The sequence below is a fragment of the Phyllostomus discolor genome, chromosome 5 (genome assembly GCF_004126475.2).
Source record: "Phyllostomus discolor isolate MPI-MPIP mPhyDis1 chromosome 5, mPhyDis1.pri.v3, whole genome shotgun sequence".
Taxonomy (NCBI): domain Eukaryota; kingdom Metazoa; phylum Chordata; class Mammalia; order Chiroptera; family Phyllostomidae; genus Phyllostomus; species Phyllostomus discolor.
Window position 1 is genome coordinate 111943809 of NC_040907.2, and position 23332 is coordinate 111967140.

Here is a 23332-nt window from a genome sequence, read left to right on the forward strand (position 1 = left end):
GGATGGATGTCAGAGCTTGCTCTGTGAGCAATGGGAGTCCATTAGGATCTTTTAGGGCAGAATGTGACCTCTTTTGTAGCTCCTCAAAGTGCTTTAAGGCTATTGTGTTAGTTCTCACTCTCAAGGCTGGCATTTTTGCAAAGACCATAAAGGAATACTTAGCCACAAGTGGAGTTACAAAATGAGACTCTTCAACATAAAGCCACAGGGATAGTCTCTCAACACATTAAGGGGTAATCTTTAATATTAATTGTGATCACATGCAATTTTACTACTTCTCTCCTTCCAGTGTTATAGTTTGAATTGTAAGTTTCCAGCAACCCTTTATGGCTAAAAAACAAACACAGAGGAAAGCCACCCTGGCCTCAGGTTATAGTTTAATGGGTCTCACTTGAGCTTTGTCTCAATGAAGTAAAATGCTTAGTTAAGACAACTTAATGTAGTGAATACTGTGGGATTTGAATTAACAAGAACTGGGTTTGGTTCTTGCAATTCATCTTTTGCCAGAGATGAGGTGTTGGGCAAGTTAACTACTGATCAAAGTCATATAAAAAATAGGAATAACAGTACTGGGTCTTCCAGAGTCATGATAAAGATTATAGGTGATGTTAAAAGGATTAGTGCAATGCTTTAAAGAGTATATTTTAAAACAGGAGTTCTAAAAGTGTGGGCCTTGGACCAGCAAACTCAGCATTATCTAGGAATGTGTTAGAAATGAAATTCTTGGGCCCCACTTTAGACCTAATGAATGCGAAGCTGAGTATGGGAGTGGGGGTTGGGGGAAATTAGTAATCTGTACTTGAACTTGCTCCCCAGGTGATTCTCTTGCCCTCTTAAGCTTGAGGACATAGGCTTGAATGAATGTGCTTATTGTTATGTTTGTTGTTATATTATTACTTCACCTGTTCTGGAATCATAGAAAGTGACTCCTAGCCAGAGGCTGAAGGTGCTTATTGATGCCGTTCCTGAGGGTCACCTCTGAAGGAGCAAAAGAAAGGACAAGGGTAGGAGGCAGACCCAGAGGGGCAAACAGGACATACCCTACCCAGCTCACTTTGATTCAAGGCCCAGGCTTTCCAAATTTTAGTATTCATCCCTTCTATTCTTCAGTAATCATTTTATACATATTTATTCAGCACCGAGTGTATGCCAGATGTCATGTTTGGACAGTGAAAAGACATGAATGGCCTAGAGACTTAAAAGCTATTGTGTGTGTGCATGTGCACGTGCATGGAGAGTATTTGCATGGCCTTATCCCAGCGCTTGTTTATGGGATGTTTGACCACATGGGCACCTCTGTTCATGTATTCTTAGGTTGTTTTCCTTCTCTAGGATGACATTTTTCATTTTGTACTATTTTCTCTTTGTAATCTATTTTGTATCTGGGCAACCCAATTTACTCTTTCTTTTAGATCATTTTTAATCTTTTTCATGGAATACTTAAGACTACAATACTGTTTATCATGGTCTTTGAACAATTTTAAATTTTGACAAATCATTGAAAATCAGTGTGTTCCTTTGCCCCACTGATAGTGTGCAATTTCAGACTTCGAGGGAAGAGACATTGATTTTTCCTAATGAGGGCTTTCCCTTTTCCTTTTACCAAACCCACTCCTTCTCCTTTGGAAATATGAGAAACTACCTCCCACTAAGACAATACTCAGCTTACTAAGTAAGATTGTTTCTTCCCAGAGTGTCATATACCCTGAAAGAGAATGCAGCCACAAAGCTTCTATGGGGTCAGGTGCTGGAGGCAAATGTCATTAGCAAAGTTTGGCCAGGATTAAGCAGCAGAAGAGAAAAAAAGCAGCAGTGTGATAGAGGCAATTGCTTGGGGACTCTGTATGGCTCTTCCAGGACACTGTTGTTGAACTTCTGATGTGGAAGACAGGAAGACCATTTGTAGTCAAGTAGATCTGGGGAGATATTAAAGCTCTGCCAGTAGCTGATTCTCTGATCTTGGGCATAGTCTGTCCTTTCAGAGCCTTGATTCCCTTGAAAAATGGGTATGATTTGTACCATGGAAGTTTGTCCTGAACTTACTAAAAAGAGAGTGCATGGGAAGGCATCAAGTAGAGGATGCTGTGGGAAGAAGACATTGTTGTGACTTTCCTTTAATATTTGTCAATAGCCTTGGTCTCTCAACCCTATGATTTCTCCTCCTGTATTTAGTGCTCTAACCCAAGACCCTTGAGACATAATACTAAGTATACTCTCAAAAGAAGATCAGAAATTAATTGATACTGTGGTCTATATCCTTGGCTCTAAACTTAGCACACCTCAGGATCACCTGGAGAGATTATTAAAACAGATTTTTTGGGCCACACACTTCCAGAGTCTTATTCAGTGGGTCTTATATGGAGCCTGAGAAAAGTTCTCCTGATGGTCCAGGGAAAGCAATTTGATAACCACTGGTATAGGGGATGTCAAAGCTGGAGAAGACCTTAAGGACTTTCTGGGTTGTTTTCCATTTATATAAATTGGTAGTGAGTCAGTAACTGGGCCAGGACTATGGCCCAGTCTAATAGTCTTTCTAATTTACCAGGCTTATGAGTGAAGACAAGTTCAAGTATTATTTTCCCCAAGGCAACTGCATTTTAATGAGGATCCAACCCTTAAGCTGTAAGGATGATGCTGGTAGTGATTATCATGATCATGAGAATAATGTCTTTTTTAACTCTTTTTTATTGTTGTTCAATTACAGTTGTCCCCCTGTCCTCCCCATTACTCTCCCCTGCCCTGCACACCCCCACTCCTACACTGTCCTACACTGAATGTGGAATGTAGGATAGTGTCTTATTTGAGTTTCTTCAATGCATCAGACATTTGCTATGCTATTTGTTTCTGTGATGAGCCAGTGAGGACTTGCTCTTCCTGAGTTCCTGATGAGGTCTCTTAGGCCCAGAGAGTTCAGGTGGCTGGCCAAAGATACTAGGGGGAAGGTCTCATCTACCTATCTCCATACCCTTGCTCTTGCCAACATACCATGCAGTGTTGTCTGTCAAATGGAGTTGAAAACTATAAAGAAGGTTAAGAAATCAAAGAGAAGGTACTGTAAAAATAAGGACATTGGTGGCATGAGAAATTACTTCTCACCCTCTGTAGCCCTTGCTGTGCTCCTCACTATTGACTGTATTTCTCAGGAACATGGGAATACCAGGATTAGACAGGAAATTATTTGCAAAAATTGTCTTGCAAAACTAGTGCCTGGCCATCAGGAACTACTGTCTGCTGCCATAACCTTAGAACATTTTCATCATCTAGGTCTTCTTGCCCAGGTAATGGGTAGCCTCCCTGGAACCACCATGATGGATTTCTTACGGCCACACACACACACACAGCACCCATCCTACCAGATGGCCTTGCCTCCCATTTGGTTGTGTTATCTCATTGCCCAGCTCTGTTCTATTTACTCTGATTTGAAGCCAGGAGCCAAATTGACTTTGTGTCCTGTGGACATTTGAAGAAAGCAACCATTATACAATTCTGGGAGAGCTCAGTTGCCATCTGACCCTCCCATGAGCCTGGTGGTGTGCCTGTTCTTGCTGGTCCAGGGACTGATCCAGGTAAAGGGTAGAAGGTTTCCCTAGAGATTCCTGAGGTGGGCTATGAACAAGTCTGAGGGTCCTGCTGATTGCTGGTCTGTCCTACATTTTATGCCATTTTGGACTGTGTTTCTATTGTTTTGAGAAGCCAGAGAAAGATAGGCTCTTATCTCCAGCTAAAGGTCTGCTTTTCCTGAACCCTTTGTGGCTCTCCATGTGCTTCATACCTATATTTACTTTGTTGCTGCTTCCCTGGGAGCTGTGGGCTTATAATCACGTGTGCACAAACACACATTCCCAAGCACACACATGTACACATTTACACACACTTACACAAATGCATACATTCATGTGCACAGATTCTCCTGTGCACACTCACACACATACTATCCACACACTCTCACAGAGTGGTTTCTGACTTGGTCAAGGTGAAGGAAAAACAGCTGACAGATTGATCTGAATCCAGCAAGGACCATAGGAAGGAGGAGACAGAAATTGTGTTTAGTTCTCATTATGTGCCAGGCAGAGTGCCTTGGATCTTGTTAATTTTATACTCAGAGTAATCCTCTAGGAAATGATTATAGGCCCTCAAAACTTGAGGCTCACCGAAGAACTGAGATGTGGAGTAGGTGGGTCTTCACCCAGAATCCTGCTCTTTTCACCACACTATGCTCAAGGAATGAGGCTGAATCACTAACATTACCCTCTTGGTCAGCTGGAATCACAGAAAAAATGCCTGCTGAGCTTCAGAAAACATGGGCAACACAGGAGAGTGAGAGAAATCAACAAGTCACTTATGATGGCATCACCCAAATATGAGTGTTTGGTGCTTGGTTTTGAGTCTTCATAAACAAGATTTTTACATAGTGATTTAAAAAGGGTATCACAGTATAATTATTCTGTTGTAAGAGATCTTTTTACACTAAACAGTATAATACTGGTTATCATTTATTTAGCACTTAGCATATGCTTGCAAGGCCCTACATATGTCACATTTATTGAGGAATATAATCCTCATCAGAATTCTGTGAGGGATGCACCATTTTATATCCAGTGGAGCTGAGGCCTGGAGATGGTGAGCAACTTGCCTGCACTCACACAGCCAGCAGGCAGTGGGGCTGGAATTTGAATTCACACAGTTGAGCTTCAGAACCCAGGCTGGCTCTTGTTTACCATGAACAGTTGTTTCCCTTAGCAATGAATGTTCTTGTAAAACACAACAGTAACATTAACAGAATACTCCATCATCTAATGCTGTCATTTACCTGGATAATTCTCAGTTGTTGAATATTCAGATTGTTTCTAATTCTTGCTAGTTTAAACAGTGTTGCCCTGAAAATTTTTGCACCAGCATCTTTTCAGAAACTGAATAGTTCCTTAGGATAAATCCCTAGGAGTGGAATTGCTACATATGCACATTTTAAAAGCATTTGATTCTCCCCTCTGAATTGTCATTCCAGAAATACACACAAGCCCAAAGGCCTGCTAGCAGACTGTAAAATCATCCTTTTCTCCAGAGAAGAACTGGGTTTGTTTTATTTTGATTTGGCACAGTGCATGTACAGGTATAACTGTAGCCAAGGTGCAGGCTGTATGTGGCAGTGTGTTACCATCTCCTGAATATGACCAGAGGAGCAGAATTATGGGATGCTCATAGGGTCAAGCCCAGCTTTGTTGGCATGAGGGTTGGGTAAGGAGAGGCAGTGGGCATGCTGCTGGATGGTTAAAACACAGGAGAATTCATCAAGTTTCCAAGAGTCCCTAGTATCCTGGTGACCCCATCCAGAGATGGCACAGGCTACCCTGTCCTCCCTCGTCTGGTGTTTCAGCAGCTCCATGAACCAACTTTGTTTGTAAAGCTAGAGGAAGACAGTCGTTACCATTCTAGTATGTCCTGTCATCAGCATTCCCCTGGGATGTGCTCAGAGGACAGGGACACTGGGAACAATTTCCCTGTCTTTGCCCCATGAGTCCCAATAGGGCAGAGGGGAGGGCACAGGCTTTTCTGTAAGCAGATGGATCTCAGGTTGACCTGGCTCTGCCACTCACTGTCTGGGTTTATTTGGGACAAATTGCTTCATTTTTCGAATCTCAGTTACTTCATCTGTAAAATGGGATTCACATTCTGCCCTTTGGAAGTGTATGGTGGTTGGAAAAGGAATCAGGTTTCTTGAGGCCCCAGCACTTAGCAGGTGCCCCATACCTACCCTGTACCTGGCACTGCAGACACCTGATTTCCTTCTGTACTAAATCTTTTCTGACAGCATTTGTGTTTGATGTTGGCAGTACCAGCATTCTTGTTTTGGGAACAATATGGTTGCTTACTCCTTCCAAAAGCAGTTAGGATGGAGTACATGAATATAATGAAGTTCTTGCCTTGAAGGCTTCTGTCTCTGAAAGTTTGTGCTCCAAGTGAGTTCTGAGCAGGACAGAATCAGTTGTGCAATGAAAGGCCATGCAGTCTCATTTTATTACCAATGTGGAGCAGCAGAGTGAGTCATAGAATATCCAGCTCACTCATGGCTGAGTTTGTGGTGCTCAATTAGCCAGTAATACAAGCTGAGTGTTTTCCCCTAATGTTAGGGAGGATGCTCCCAGCACTGGGGCCAGACAGTCTCAGGGTCTCAATCCCTTTCCATTTATAGCACTCTAGTGTGTGGGTAGACTGGGGATGGCATGGACTTCAAGGAGGGGCTTGGGTCCTGTTTGCTAAAACACTTGCTGGGAGATTAGCCAGGGGCAACCTGTCTACCTGCTTCTGTCCTGACATCCTGGGGATGGATGCCCAGATGCCTTTGACTTTCTCTAATGTCAAAACTGTTCTTTTCTCCTTTCTCCAAAGTCCTCATATCTGTTCTTTTTGTGTGTGTGTGAACCAAGTGTCTTTTGTTTTCTTGTATTCTTCTTTATTTCTTTTTAAGGGAAAGGGGAGAGTAAAATGAAGCAAAATGTTTAGATGCAGGTCAGGCATGTAAAGGATACTTTCCCAAGTGTTCAGGTGGTGTCGGGGAGCCAGTGCCCTGGGAAATGGGAGTGCTCTGCCAGGCTTTTGTGTTCTGTAGATAAGCAAGGGCACCTCCAGGCCTCAAGGGCACACCAGGAGATGAAGATCAGCTTTGGTGCCTACATAGTGTGTGATAGCATAGATGGTATAACAAGGTTAAAGAAGACATTTTAATCAATTTGTCTTAAGACTTATCACTAATCCCATTCAGTTCTGTAACAATCTTGTCTATCTTTGGGCATATTATATATCACATGTATACAGAACATTAATGATAGTGGACATATTCTACTGTTTTCAACTACTTTTTATGTATAAAGGAGGTCTGTCTGGAAAAAGTCCAGCCACAATTAATATAATGAGAATGGTTTGCACAACATTGATGTAACCTGGAAGCCAAGGAGAGTGGACTGGAATGCACATGTATGAATTATGATGACTGTACTAGTCAGTACTAGTACATACATAGTACTAGTCAGTAGGGGTGGTAGATGCCGTTGCATGAGCTTGTGTACTGTGTGGCCGTCACATTAAAAATGACCGAGCGAGTAGAACAACCAATCTGCATCAAATTTTGTGTTAAGCTTGAACATTCTTCCATGGAAACTATTCTGATGATTCAGAAGGCCACAGCTATGGGCAACTGGTGACTGGCAGCTTCATGACGACAACACGCCACTCATGTATCACATCTTGTGCAGTTTTTTTGGCAAATTGTCAAATCACCCAGGTAACTGAGACCCCCTACAGCCCAGATTTGGCACCCTGTGACTTCTTGCTTTTCCCAAAACTAAAATCACCTTTGAAACAGAAGAGATTTCAGACCATCAGTAAGATTCAGGAAAACATGAGGAGGCAGCTGATGGTGATTGGGAGGGCTGTGTGAGGTCACAAGGTGCCTACTTTGAATGGGACTGAGGTATCATTGTCCTGTGTACAATGTTTCTTGTATCTTCTTTAGTAAATGTCTCTTTTTCATATTAATGGCTGTATACCATACATATATGTTTCTACTTAGTCTTTATAATTATTATCTGTTGCCTAAAATCTCATTAAATTTGCGAACCATAATTTATTAGATTATTTCCCTAAATTAAATATTTAAACTGATCCCATGCTTATTTTGTAGGCAGTATTGGATTTAAAATATCTTTCATGTCTTTAAGATACATAGATGCATTTGGCTTACTTTCTCAGTTAAATTCCCAATTTGATAGAGTAAAGGATATAACTTAAATGGTTATGTTATGTATCACTGCATTACTTTCCTTAGGATTATGGCTTTCTGTGATGCCTATAGCCATGAGGAATCATGACAAGTTTATCAAAACCTCATTAACACTGGATATTGTTAATTTAAAAATGTGGAAATGGTAACTTACATTTCTAGGTGATATTAACGTTCATCCTTCTACTTTATTAGTTAATCTGCAAATGCTTTCCACAGTTTCTGGAGGAACCTTGGGCTCTAGTCCAGGACCACAGAGCTAGCCTTAAAGGGCTCTCCGGGTTGCCTTGCCCACCTGGGCTTTGTATAGAGTCAAAGGCTCAGGGAAGGCTAAGCTGAATCCACTGGTCTTGTCTCCAGCCTTACTTTCTGACAGACACATTCCATGGCATTGATGCATGCTAAGTCAGTGATTAGAATTTCAGAATACATTTAATATTGTAAATGAGCAAGCCAGGTAAGGGAAATTTAACCTGTTAAAGAAATGAATACAGTATTTTTTTTGTTTTAATACAGGACACAAATCTGATATCACTTTTACCTTTAAGGCATTACAAAATAAATGTCAACAAACTATTTGCAAATAGCTCACCATCTATCATACCTCTTCTCTGATAACATTCTTCTTTAATTCACTCTCTATAGCCACCTGGGAAGTGAGGAAAGACAGGACTGGGAGACACAAAGAAGAGCAAGTTGGTATGAACAGGAAGTGGCAAAACAGCCAACTCTAATGATCTGTTGTGCCACTTGGCCAAGGGACTCCCAGCTCCTGCAGGAAGGTGTTTGGGTTCATGCTTCTCTCTCTCTGAGGAATACCAAATGGAACACAGTAGAGAAAAGACTAGATTCCTGCCAATACTCTGTCCTCCCAAGAGACTAGGAAAAATCCTCAACAAAAAGGAATAGTTAATATAAATAGGAAAGGGAATTGTCTCAAAGTGGGAGAGGTCTCTGGCATGGAATTGAAGGGATGGAGATTGGAGGAACACGGGGTAGAAATGAAATGCTTTCCCAGTGAAAGTAGATAATAGATCAGAGGCTGAGCCCATAAAAGAGGGAGCTGGACCTCAGAACAAAATGGGGGAAACACACAGACTCAGAAAAGGAAGAGGATGAGCTTGTGAGAAGAGAGGAGCAAGAGGAAATTCTTGGCTTTCCTAGAGGTAGGTGTTTAGTATTATTTGCTGTCTCCTACATATAGAGAAGCTTGTGGATGAGCATCACAGAGTAAGAAGATGGATACCTAATTATCCTAATTATAAGGGGCCACATGAAAAACCAGTTCTTCTAATCCTACAAGGAAGAGGTGCATTTTAGAATTTGGGGAGATTGTAGAGCTTATTCTTAATGATGAAAGAAGAAGGTCTATGCAATATAGTCATGATGGGCGGGGTATTTGGACTTCTTAGAGATGGAATCTAAAATGTTCCTGAGTACATGGTCAGATATAAGAAGCCTTTTGTCTCACCCAGGGTCTGTGACACACCAAGAAGATCAGGGAGACTGTGCAAGGTCCAGAAAGTTTTACTTGAAACTGATGAATTTGAGAACCCCAGGGAGGGCATTGGTGCTGCATTTTACTCAGCCTGGAGCTGAGTGAGGAGGACCTAGGAAGCCCTAGGATGTTGAGGAAGTAAGGAAGGGAGGTTGGAATGGAGAATGTTTCATAAGAGTAGAGCCCCACTGGAGCTGGAGCTTCTGATTGGTCCACATATAGGATGTGGCACATCAGCCCCTTGGGGTCCTCCCTGTTCTGGCATTGTCAGGTAGATTAGGTATCAGCCACATGCTTATTGAAGCAGACATAAGAAATATAATAGTAAATCTAGTCCCTGTTTACAAATTAGGAGATTGAAGGTCTGGGGTAATCAGCATTTCAACAAGAGAATTTCTACAATACTTTCTCCTTTCTTCTCAGCTGCATTCCTGGTTAGCAGGAATTTGCCACTGAAACATTGCCAGTATCCATGCCATATGTTTTCTGCCTTTTCAGCTTAGGCCAACAGGACTATAAATGCAACTTCCTTCATGCAACTGTACTCACCTGTCAGCCCAAACTGGAGCCACAAATGCTTAAGGCTTGAAGAAATCCAAGAGTCCCATTAGAACGGCCATGCCAGGCTTTTGTCAGAGTCAGTTTCCACTTGGTCTAGTCCAGCTTATTTCTTTTTCCTTTGTGGAACATCACTTGAAAGGTAGAAGCAAACCTGATCTTAATCCTTCCTTCAGCATGACATGCCCTTTTGAAATCGTACAAATAATGATGTCTGATTGTCGTGTTGAATTGTGAGCATGGATGTAAAATGCTCCAAAGTCAGACTAAAGCCAAATACTAGGTCATAAGTCAACATTTTGCTGAAAAGCTTGGTTACTAAGAGATGCAAAATGTATATCTTTTCATGAGAAAACTTGTTTGTCAGTAGGAAAATGTTCTGAAGGCTGTTATCTTCCCATGTGGAGGGAGAGAGATGAGTGTAATTTTGCAACCTGGGTCAAAGTCCTTTAGGGACTTCTGAAATTTGGATGGCCAGGAATGAGAATTTGATGTAATCCTTGAATTGCTTCCTGAGGTGAAAGTCAATAGGTAGCACAAGTGTGTCACTGGACAAAATTACATGAATGGCTAGGAGCAGCCTGTTCCAGGGATGCCACATTCTGCTCACAAATCCTTCTGATGAAAAACTTGTGATGAGAAAATGAGCTATGATGGCCAATTGGCACTTTGGGTCCCAAAGGAAGTCAACTCTTGACTAGCTTCATGTAAGCAGCTATGGTGCTCTTTGTAAAGTCTCAGTGGACATAAAAACTCAATTGAATAAAGAAAGGAGACAGAAGCACACCCTTGACAACATCATGAATCTGGTGGATTGCCAGCATGGCCTTTTGTTGCCTGAGATGTTTCAGCCCAGACACCAACCCCAGACTGAGGTCCTCTAGGATCTGTGGGAGCTATGGTGGGAGGGAAGGAAAAGGCAAACGGGTTTATGCTCACTATAGAAATAAAACCAAAAACTTTGCTGCATTAAGAATATTATGCTCTATTTTAAGCTGGCCAAGTGATGATTTCTGGTTTGCATCTCTTTCCAAAATGCAAAGCAGCTTACATTTTTTTCTGAGTGCCCAAACTCCAGACAAAATGGCTCAGGACAGAATCAAGAGTCTGCTGTGGATGGTTGTGCTGGAGTGGGACTTCAGCTGTGGCTGCAGGCAAATTCCTAAAGGGATAATCTGCAACTATTGCATTGACACAGAAACAGTGACACCAAAAACTTGGTCTTGTGTATGTGTGTATGTATATACATAAATGTGTGCATGCAGGTGTGTATACATATGTGTTGTGCATGTATGTATGTGCATACCTTTTTAAAAAATAATTTTATTGTTCAATTACAGTTGTCTGCATTTTCCCCCCACCACTCCCCCCCAACCCCAGCCAAACCCACCTCCCTCCCTTGCTTCCACCCCTGCCTTGGTTTTGTCCATGTGTCCTTTATAGTAGTTCCTGAAAACCCTTGTCCCCATTATCCCCTCTAACCTCTCCCCTGGGTACTCTTAGATTGTTCTTAATTTCAGTGTCTCTGGTTATATTTTGCTTGGTTGTTTGTTTTGTTGATTAGGTTCTACTTAAAGGTGGGATCATATGGTATTTATCCCTTACTGCTTGGCTTATTTCACTTAGCATAATGTTCTCCAGTTCTATCCATGCTGTACCAAAGGGTAGGAGATCCTTCTTTCTTTCTGCTGCGTAGTATTCCATTGTGTAAATGTACCAGTTTTTTGATCCACTCATTTACTGATGGGCACTTAGGTTGCTTCCAGCACTTGGCTATTGTAAATTGTGCTGCTATGAACATTGGAGTGCATATGTTCTTTTGGATTGGTGTTTCAGGGTTCTTAAGATATAATCTCAGCAGTGGAATTGCTGGGTTAAAAGGCAGTTCCATTTTTAGTTTTTTGAGAAGATTCCATACTGTTTTCCTCAGCAGCTGCACCAGTCTGCATTCCCACCAACAGTGCACTAGAATTCCTTTTTCTCCACATCCTCTCCAACACTTGTTTGTTGCTTTGTTTATGATGGCCATTCTGACTATTGTAAAGTGGTATATCACAGTGGTTTTAATTTGCATGTGTCTGATGGTTAGTGATGCTGATGATCTTTTCATGTGTCTCTGAGCCCTCTGTATGTCCTCTTTGGAGAAGTGTCTGTTCAAGTCTTTTGCCCATTTTTCAATGTTTCTTTTTTGTCTTCCTGGAGTGGAGTAGTGTGAGTTCTTTATATATTTTGGAGATCAAACCACTGTCTGAGGTATCATTGGCAAATATGTTTTCTCATACAGTTGGTTTTCTCTTAATTTTAATGCTGTTTTCTTTATCCATGCAGAAGCTTTTTAGTTTGATGAGGTCCCATTTGTTTATTCTTTCCTTTCCTAATTTAGATATTCAGTCACAGCCACTTTGGGCCACTGAGCCTAGGAGTATCTCCCATGTTCACCCTAAGCAGGGTCCAGACCAGGTTTGTGTAGCAATATTAAATGGACACTATTATGCTCCCCCTAATTCTCTGGTTGGAAAAAATCTCAGTTCCCTGGGGTCAGACATTTTGTTGTCTCCAGGGTGAGCCTGCTTCTCTGAGAAACAGGTCCATACCACTGTGAGATGTGCTGCACTGAGCCTGCTAGAGGCAGCATCCCATGCTTTTCTGTCTAACCTCAGTCAGTGTTATCAACCAGTGGTGGAATCTGTAGACCAGAAAATTGGAGGAGAGTTTGTGGTGCTGGCTGGTAGGCAGGAGGAGCTATTTAGGAGGGTCCCTTAAAAATCTCACCATTGAGATGCTTCACTGCTTGAAACTAATACAGCAGATCAGGCCTGTCTGATTGCATGATATCTTTCATCTTTCAGGCAAAGAAGGGGAACTATGCCTTTCTATGGGATGTAGCTGTGGTGGAGTATGCGGCTCTGACTGACGACGACTGCTCTGTGACCGTCATCAGCAACAGTGTCAGCAGCAAGGGCTACGGGATTGCCCTGCAGCATGGCAGCCCCTACAGGGACCTCTTCTCCCAGAGGTAGGCACAGTCATCAACTCTGCTCTGGTAGCCCCTTCTGCTGAGGTGGGAGGATAACCTCCTCTCAGGAGATGAGAGCCAACACAAACTTGTTCATTTATCACCTTTTCCTCAGCACTGACTATGTGCCAGTACTTGATCCTCCTCTCACCCACACTAATTCTGTGCCAGGTCCTGAGCTACACAGCAGGAAGTATACGATCCCTTCCCATGAAGTTGTATGGTCTCGCTGCAAAATGTGATGTGAGAAGGTGATGTCAGCATAGGGCAGTAAGTGTGACAGAAAGGATATTCTGGGGATGAAGGAGGGTATCTGATCAGACCCAGAAGATCAGGGAGGGCTTCCCATAGGAAATGACACCTGTAGCTTGTAGATGAGAAGGAGTTAGCTACATAGTCCCAGTAATTTAAAATTAATGAATAATTAATGGGATCTGGCAAGGGCCCAGTAATTACTTATTTTTATTTTAAGATATTTTATTGTTATTCTATTACAGTTGTCCCAATTTTTGCCCTTTGTTCTCTTCTGCCTATCCCACCCCCCGCTTCCACAGTCAATTTCCACACTGTTGTCCATGTCCATGGGTCATTCATACATGTTCTTTAACTAGTCCCTTCTTTCCACCATTATCTACTTGTTAAGATAAATGCAAAGTAGGAAGAGTCAATGTGAAGGCTTGAAAAAAAGTGAGGTCAGAGAAGCAGATGGATTCCATAGTTATCTGTACATAGACTAGGGGATAGACGTTCTCTACTGGGGCAGAGAGGGGCCCAGCCCTCATTACATGTCTCGTCTTGGTCCTCCCCAGATCAGCTTCCTAGTAATTATTATTAGCAAATTGTAGGCGTGTTGGTGGAAGTGGGGAGGAGGGCTGTATAGGTAGGAGTATTCAGCCTAAGACAATGTACATGGATTTCCTCCACCAGAAATGAATACAGTACATCTAGCTTGCATTGCCTTTTAATTAGCTTCCCATGTTATTTGCTGGTGTCAATATATCCCTAGCCCCTTGAGTAAAATATTCTGTTATCAACCAACCCTATTTCCTGCCACAGTTGTTTACCTTGGTCCTTGATCTGGTGACCCTTAGCAGAGAGGGTGAAAGTGAAGAGTATGGGTAAGCTCAGTGGCCTTTTGCCAGGAAGCAGCCTGATAACAGGAGCTCTAATTCCTAGAGACATCTAAGCCTTAAGCCCACTCATATATGTCTGTGAGGTGACATCCTGGTGGGTGAAGGGGGCAGAACTATAGAGCCTAGAGAAGTGTCTGTATGGACAGGCTCTGCCTTGGTCCACCAAAACCCAAAATGTGGCAGAGGTATCCAAGTGAAAAGGCCCAGAGGGTTGTCAGGCTTAGGGGTAAACCCCAGTTGCCTGATTAATGCACACATTCTAGCACTGAGGGTCACCTATTTGGAGGGATAGGCATCATTAGAGATCATTGGTTTAACCTGGGGTCACTCAGCCAGCTGCTGTCAGATTTGGAAGAAGAATGAAGGTCTGTTGAGCCCCAGTGCTCTGCCCATGTTGCTCTCAGGTCTACCACCTTCCATCTCCTACCTCCTAGATTTTGACTGGCATCTTTTCATCATGAGCACTTGAGCCTAAGCCCCATCAGGGAAGGCCAAGGAGGAGGGCCTCTGACTCATTCATTCAGAGGCTTGTTTGCAAAACTGGGAAAAGGGATAGAACTAATTAAGTTAAATGAGGCCTTTGTGTTTTCTCTGGATTTTAATCAAGTGTACCTTCTATGCCTCCCTTTGCTCCCTGGAGCAGAGAGAGATGACAAGAGAGAAGAAGGAGTAGTGATTTATCAATTGCTCAGATTAAAGGCAATTGATGAGAGAATGGCTTCTCTCCAGATGTATAACACACTACTGTTCTTGAGGTTTACCTCAGCCTGCATTCTGAGACAGGAGGCTCAGGGCATTCCACAGACCATCAACCTGTGGGCACCTCTCTGGAGCAGATGGTTAGGGAGCTTGGGGAGCAGTGCAGCAGCAGCAGCAGCAGCAGCAGCAGCAGCAGGTAGCTAATGTGCCATAGGAGAGAGCTCAGAGAAGCACAAGGGTCCCCGGGGAGGGAAGCGCGGAGTCCCTGTGCATTCACACTGCTTAGAGATCTCCTGCAAGTCTACTGAAGTGAATGCTGATGAGCAGAGAAAGGAGAGATCTTGACTCTTAGCTGGATTGTTCAAAGGAGTCAGGGAAGTGGGGGTTTCAGACAGTGTTAGAGGTGGACCTGGGAATACTCCACCTGGAAATGAGTGGGGAGAGGTGGTTGCTCACCCCCAATATCTAAGACTTGCTGGATGCAGATGGAACTTGATGTCCTTTGTGTGCCTCTAGAGGGCAATGGACCAGGACCAGTGTGGGAGTGTGGGGTCCCAGAGAAGCAGACTTGCCCTGGAATAGGCCTGTGCATTTCTCTCCACTTGCTGACAGCAAGGCTCTATTAAAAATTTCTCCCAATAGAGACTGCTCCCCCAGTCCCAGGGGTCATCATAAACAAAAGTGGCTACCTCAGTTTCCTTGTTATCCTGGCAAGAAGCAATTTATTAATCTTTGTTTGAATCAGAAGGCCATGTGCTCTATGACCATAGGTAAATGTTGCCCGTGGATTATGCTGGCTTCCTCAATTATGTCATCTGTCTCTATATTGCAGCCCCTTTTGGGCTGGAAGCACCACCCTCTCTAGCCTGGGCACATGGATGTCTACTTGGGGGATGCTCTAATCTCAGGTTGTCAACTGACTGCTGCCAATGGCTCTTTAAGAGGCTCTGTTGTTTGGTGCATGCAGAACTGTGAGCTGTCTCCAGCTGGGTCATGCCTGAGAGGAACAAGGCTGCAGGTCCAGAAATCAATGCTCCATGCCATGAACAGAAAAAAGGGTCTTGTGTAAATAACAGATCCCAGTCTTGTCTGGAACTATTATTATCTTCTTTCCCTTAGTCCTGGGAACTAAGCTATTTCTCTAAATTTGCCTATGGCCCCTTGCCTTTGCAAAGGACAGGTTGTATAGGCTACAACTTATGTGTATGGTGGGGGTTAAGAGCTATAGCCCATTTGTGGACCATGGCATACAAAGTGGGCATTCAATAAATGTTTAGCAACTTAATACCCATTTGTAGAACACCTATTGTGTAGCAGGCTCCACACCTATTGATTGAAGGAAAACACCTGCAATTATATCTGTCTGGAAAGTAGAAAAACTGGCTTCAGGAAGTGGCTTTTATCACTCTGGCTCCCTCATAAGCAGTATAGATTATTATGCTGTCCATTAGTTTAGCCTCATTCTAGGAATCATTCTATGCCTGTGACTTGCTTTATCTTTCCTCTGTTGCTTACATATTTAAATTTTCTTTTCAATTTATTTGGTTTTTATTTTACTTGATGTTTTCATATAAATGCCTTACATTTGTCCTAGAATAATATTGGGCATAAAAAATACCTACAATTATAAGGAGCCAAAAGAAGAGACACATCAGCAAAATGAAACAGCCTGCCTGACAATGCAGTCAATGAGCAGGACAGTGGTACCTGGCCCCACAGTGTGCTCTCTGTGGCCAGTCTCATCATCCCCTCTGCCAGAATCTGAATCTCAGAGAGCAGGCTGGCTGCACCATCACCTGATGTTCTGGAAAGATCATGGCCTCTTAGGTCAGCATGACCCAGCTCTGAAGAGGAGCTTTGCTACTTTCTAACTGCAGCTGTGGACAAGTCATCTATATTCTGAGCCTCAGGTCTTCAATAGGTAAAACAGACACAGTAAGGATTACTTTGCAGGCTCTTATGAGGATTAAAACAATGTGAATTCATGAGTTCCTACTATGTTCTCAGTAAAAGGCAGTTCACATCAATACTGGGCCAATAGGACTGCTGGTCAATATGGCTGCTAGACTGTAACTATTAACCAGCTTTTATGATCTTTACCTGAGCAGTAGTCATGTGTTCCCTTTTTTCATTTTGTCACAAGAATTCTGCGAGGTAGATGCATCTATTGTGATGATGAGAGAGCTCAAGTGGTAAGGTTTGGTAATATGGCTAGTACAATGTAAGAATCTGGGTATGAGCTGATGTCCATCAGAGTTCAATCTGTCCAATGAACATGAATCTCAGCTGATTCTCCATGGTGAGCCAGTACTTCAGCCAAAAGTCTTTTCAGAGGCCCTGAGGTCCTGCATACCCTGCTCAGCATTTCTGTAACAGCTCAGAGGCCCAGCATACTCATATCTACCAACAGAGACTTAATGAATGGCTGGCCAGCATGGACCAGTGGACATATAGACAGGTAACTTCCCTAACACATCCTCAGCACAGAGGTAGCAGGACACTGCAGCTGCTCAGTTAATCAAGGGAAGTGCCATGTGAGAGATCTCTGGCCTCAGCCGCATACTGAGCATGATCCCATACCACACAAATACAGCATGTAAATCATGTGTTTATCTCAAGGCCAAGCTTCTACATGCACATCCATACTCTAAATCTTTTGTACCAATCTATACCCTAGGCACTTAATGGACATTATCTCATTATCTCACCATGGCCATTTTAGTTTAGGTGTATTAATATTCAGTTAATAAATTCACATAATTATTGATACAACAAACATCCAATGGATGACCCAAGTTATGCTGGCCATTTTGCTTGGTTAGGGGAAATCATGGAGAGTAACACACAGCTCCTGTCCCAAAGGATCTACTCACTTATTGGGAATCTAGGGTCTTTGTTGCAAAGATGAGGAAGCTGAGATTAACAGGACAAGTCACTTATCTGAGGGTAGCAAACTGAGATCTGGTGCTCCTAAAACCTACCTACTCTGTGCACTGAGTTGGACTAATCCCAGCCAGTGAGAGGCCATGTGATACTGTATCCATGATGCTGACAGGCCAGGGAACCCTCTTGGGCTGTTACCTTCCCTGTCCACTCATGACAGCTTGTGCATGGGCATTGAACTCAGCCTCAGCCTGCATCACAGCTGGCCTGCAATGCAGGTTCAGGGCAGAGACTGCTCAACTGGGCAGTTGACAATGAGTTTCTCTTGGTTATAAAGAACCACCACTTTCAAACTGCATAAACCCAGAGGGGTCAGAGATGTCCAGAGAGTGTTGTCAGCTGAATATATTACCATAGATTGGGCTTAAAGATCCCCCTCCACAAATGGAAAAGCTTGAGTATGAGGAGCCTGGGGGCTACCAGCCACCACTAGCTTGCTGTTCAGACCACTGGATTATAAAGGGAGCCCTTAAAATAGCACAACAAAGGAAAACTGTCCCCCCCCCCCTCCATTTACTTGGGGAATATGGGAACAGTGGGTGTTGCCGCACATTTGCACTCAGGATACAATCCAAACTTTTTCCCACCCTCTCAGAGCCCATGATCTGTCTTGGTTCCACCTGCTTCCTTGTTTTTATCTCCAACGTCCTCCTTCTCATGCACCACACCCCTCATCAGTCTCATTGGCCACATTTTAGCTTCTCAGACACACTGAACGTTTATCTTATTCCAAATGTGGTTCTAGTCTCCAGAAGGTTCTTCCTTCTCCTGACTTTATGCTAACCCTGCTACCAACCATAAAGGGACTTTGGCAAAGTATTTCACCTCTCTGTGCCTCAATTTTCTTCTCGGTAGAAATGGGAAAATGGAAGTAACCATGTCAAAGCGTTGACATGAGGATTGCATATGATTTGTTAAGCACTTAGAATACTTCTTAACACTCTCCTCTCACCTCCTTGATGAGGTTTTCCCTCAGCCTCCAGTTTAGGCCATCATCCCAATGCTATTTCCTAGCACTCTACCTTCATTTATTGTATGGCCACAGCTCTGTCTCTATGTTGATAGTCTGATTGTTTTCATGTTTGTGTATGTGTCTCCAGACCACAAGCACAGTGGTATTGAACATCATGCTTGGTACAATGAAGATGCTCCTTAAATCGAATAAATGAATGAATAATTTGGTGAATCCTAGTAAGAGAGACTTAGAATACAGGTATTGAAGTTTGAGAGAAAGCATTTTGTAAACATGAACATCCTAAGTCCACAGCCTAAGTGTGTGTCTCATCCATTTCTGTATTTCCTGATTTCATCCTCTGAGAGTGCCCCAGGATCCCATGTGAAGGGTCCTTATGTGTTTTGCTGTTGGACTGTATCCCTGGCCAGGGGGACAGAGTGGGAGAGGACATAGAGGCTTTTGAGGAGGAGAGTGACAAAATCTGATGTGATTTTGGAAAAAGCATTCTGCCTGCAGAGTGGAGAATGGATTGGGTGGAGAGGAAAGCTGAGGCAGAGAGTTGCTATGATGGTTTAGCATTGTCTTTGGTGGGGCAACTGTGGCGGGAAAGGGGCTGAGAACCCCATGGCTCATGTGGATTATATCTTTCAGACTCCTGGAGCTACAAGACACCGGGGACCTGGATGTGCTTAAGCAGAAGTGGTGGCCGCACACAGGCCGTTGTGACCTTATCAGCCATGCCAGTGCCCAGGCTGATGGCAAGTCCCTCAAGCTGCACAGCTTTGCTGGTGTCTTCTGCATCCTGGCTGTTGGCCTTCTCCTTGCCTGCCTGGTGGCTGCCCTAGAGTTGTGGTGGAGCAGCAACCGGTGCCACCAGGAGACTCCCAAAGAGGTCCGTGCCCTGGGTTCTGCTTCTCCTTCATAGTCTAGAGGCTGTGCAGTGCTATTGGGCTACTTGATGGGTGGTTTTCTTCCCATTAGTATTTTCCTGAGTCATTTGTCTGGAGGCAGCAGTCTTTTATATTGGGGGTGGTGGTGTCATCATTTTATTTTGATTTTAAAGCCAGAAAAAAATGTAGGGGGTGTATTCATGCTTGAACAAAGTATCAAGGCATCAACCATGGCCGCACAAGTCCTGGTTTTATCTGTAGAGTGGGTATAGCATAAGCAGCACCAGAGAGCCCTTCCCCACCCTACCCTACCCATGTGCCTCCTCCTTCTCAAGTGGAGGGGCCCACTATAGGGTAAAAAAGGAGACCACATTCCCTCCTGGTTCTCTTTGGCTTCTCACCAAGGCCCACAAGGCCTGTGCTCTCAGCATGTGAGGACCAGCTCCTGCCCTTCCTATTGTCCCTTCCTTCCTCTCTGGCTCCTCCTTGGAGGACCTAGCCTTGCCCTCTTCCTACTAGGCACACCCTGCACAGGGAATATTGTGAGTCTGTTCAGACTTCAGGTTTTGGGAACACTTTCCTTCCTGTGTGTATCAACCACAAGCTGATTCTGCCCTCCACACTTCCTTCTCATTGGGATTTTGCTCTTCTCCAGGCTCATTTTTAAAAAATATGAAGCCTTCATTAAGGTCCCCTGGAGAAAACTCCTTTAAGGAAGGGTGGTGAGGAGTGTGGTTTGTAATGATGCTCTGCCATCAGAAACCTATACACGGACATTGTAGCACAAGCCCAGCCACTCCATCACAGGGCTGTCACTGCAGGTATATGTACCTTGGCTACTTCTCAAATCACAGCTCCATTTATAGTTTACATGAAGACAAACAGGTATAAATTTCAAACAAGAGGCAGTAAAGTAACCAGCACCAAATCCAAAGAGGCAGCAGAGGCATCGCTGCCATTTCTGCCTCCTGGAGAGACTGGCTGGCCACGTGCCATACATACATCAGTCTGTTATGAAGCCCTGGTTGGGCTGGGGGTGAAGACAGACTCTTACCACCTGCTTCTCCCCACCCAGGTCTATAAGCACAGCAGTGGGCAGGTGGGTGGTGTGCTCTTAGAACCACTCCCATTTGGACCAGGGAGGACCAGCTCACATTGTACCCATTCTCCATGTTTTTTTTAAACCTAAGCCACCAGCCCATTTTCCTTTGTGCAAATTTCCCTTGGGTCAGGGGAGCTGGAGAGGCTTCTAGGTAGGTGGGTGAGCATCACACTGTCATGGAGGCACTGTCCTGGGCTGGTGTGGTGGAGTAGGGATGAAGGGGAAAGAGACTCAGGCTCAGCCCTCCAAAATGTTCTTTGTGAACCAGGTTCAGGGAGATGCCATCCTTCCTCTATTGGAAGTACTTGTTTGCTTTCAGCCAGGTCCCCCAGCTTAGTGTTTAGTGACAGGCCTGGCCTGGACAGCCCAGAATGAATTGTCAGGATGTGAGTATGTGAATGTGTGTGTTTGTGAGTGTGTGTCTGTGTTTGTGAGTGTGTGTGTGGGTGGGGAGAGAGAGAGACTAGAGAGACATTGAAGGCAGAGGTGAAAAGAGAGGGAGCTGAGAAAGACCAGGAAACAAGGGATAACCTAGAATGAGAAGCAGCTCCCTCTTGACCAGAAAACACGTAGTCTTCCATTCTGGCTTCTATATATGCCTGAGATCTCAGGCATGAGAGTGAGGACAAAATATATCATTCTTGCTTACAAAATATGCAACTTCCTGTCCAGGCTGCTGTTGACCCACTTCCAGATAGGAAGGAGAAGCAATGAAGAGGCAGGTTGGAAAAGCACAGTAGCTGCCTTTCCTTCAGCCCCTTTGGGTGTTGCATGGAAAAAAGGGGAAATATACCGTCCTTTTCCTGTTGTTAAGGGTTTCTGATTGTCAAATGAAGTTTCTCCCTACCTTTTCTTCCTCCTTTAATACATGTGCCCTTAGGAACACAGGTCCTGTCCTCAGGGACTCACTTCCACATGGGCAGGTGGGACAGAGGTCCACCTTCCATCCTGCTGATCAGGGCCACCCTGAAGTGTGCAGCAGGTTCTGTCAAGTGTTGAGGGGCATGCAGCCAGCCTGGGCATGGTGGGACCATCAAGGGTAGGGTTCAGGTTAGTAATGAGTTCTTGGGGGTTGGGGTTGTTAGAGCTGAGTGCTGAAGAATTTGTATAAATCGTAGAACCTGGGATGAGACTAAGTTGCCTTTCAGGCAGAGTGAACAGTGTGGGGATAAACAAAGTCATTATACCTCCCAGAGCTCTGGGGGCTGCAGTGTTAGCACCAGCAAGGAGGTAGGTATGGAGGGTGCTGGAGTGGAAGCAGGGACTTTCTCTGAAGGACTTAGATGCCAGGGGTTTGAATCTTATAAAGGGAGTAGGAACCAGGAGAGCAGTAGAAACAACAGGATTTTAGAAGCATACCTTTAAAACCTTCAACAAGTAATGAGGGTATTTAATCCAGATCTTTGTGTTACTGGTTGGCTGTATTTTATGGAGCAGAATTTGCAATTGGGTGAGAGTGTGTGGTTTATCTTCAAATGCTTTATTTTGGGGGCATTGGCCATATTTATTAAGAGACAGAAACCTGTCTTTGGGTGGAGTCCTAGTTATATTTAATGGCCTGTACAGATGTCTTCAGAGTTTAGACACTGCTTGAGGAAGAGTAGTAATATGCATTCAACCTCTTAATACTCATGTAGATTTGACCTCATATTTTTTCTAAGGAATCATATGATTATATAGTTACCCAATGCAGGTAAGCACACCAAGCTCTGTAGATGCAGTTAAAGCCACCTGCTAGATTTATGGGGGAAGTGGAATCATTGCTCTCAGAATAAAATATTCATGAAATAAAGATGAGAACTGCACAAGTGGGAGATGACACACAGACTGAGGGATGAATCATCCATCACTGGCAGGAAGCTTGGAGTTCTTGTTGCCTCCTGCCTTGCCTGCCCTCCCTGGCCCCTGCATCCATTGCAAACAGGAACTGACAGAGGCCATGGTGGCCAGGCAGCAGTGGCAGAGGAGCAGTTGGGCCTCTCTATGTGGCCAATGGGCTGGCCTCAGTCTGCATGCCTGCTTGTTCTTTGTGGGAGATTTGATCCTGGGACCCATTCTTTGACTCTACACCCTTCCTTGCCTCCATGCCTTTGATGCTTTTTAAACGCCACATAGAGATTTTTCTCTCTGGTTCCTCTTCTCTCTTCATTTATGCTAAACTCACAGTGTAGCCATGGGGTTCAAAGAGGGAAGGTGTGTGAAGTGCCATATGCAGCATGTGTCCCATGGGATGTGCTTAGTGAATGGTAGCCAAGGGACTACTCCCTAAAAGGGCCTTGTGTTGTACAGGAAGGGATATAAGGATGACCAGTGACATCATTAGTGCACCTTCCCTGTGCCAAGAAACTGTCATGTTACTTTCTCGACTCCCTTTGAGTCCCTTCAACATTTGAGGGAGGCCTCCTTACCCTTGGGAAAATGAAACTCAGAAGTGGTCTGGGAAGAACTGGAATGTGAGGGAAGTGTCTGTCACTGGGCCTTCCATCAGGTGTGTAGAAGAGCAGGAGTTTCCTTAGCCTTTTTCAGAGGTTTTCAAGAATGAAGGGTGTAACTGAGGATTCTTCCCTATGCCAGAGAGAAACTGAACCCCAGTTTCTCTCTTCTGAAAACTAAGCCGGACTCACTGGCTACATTGTTGATATCAGACCACTTAGAGTGAGAGGAAACTCATGCCCTTAGCCCAGGGACTTCCAGGAAGGAGGCATTAACACTTGTCATACACCATATCTATCTCACAAGCAGCTCAGATATGACTCCCTTC

General features: G+C 44.0%; 1 protein-coding gene across 1 annotated transcript in view; it reads left to right on the top strand.

The window, feature by feature from the left end:
• The window catches only part of GRID1 (glutamate ionotropic receptor delta type subunit 1), a 731665-nt gene that overhangs the window by 699732 nt on the left and 8601 nt on the right, over window positions 1-23332 (top strand). Inside the window, exons 14-15 of the mRNA XM_028514000.2 lie at window positions 12683-12849; window positions 19231-19471. Coding sequence (XP_028369801.1) covers window positions 12683-12849; window positions 19231-19471 — 408 coding nt within the window. The remainder of the gene's footprint in view (window positions 1-12682; window positions 12850-19230; window positions 19472-23332) is intronic.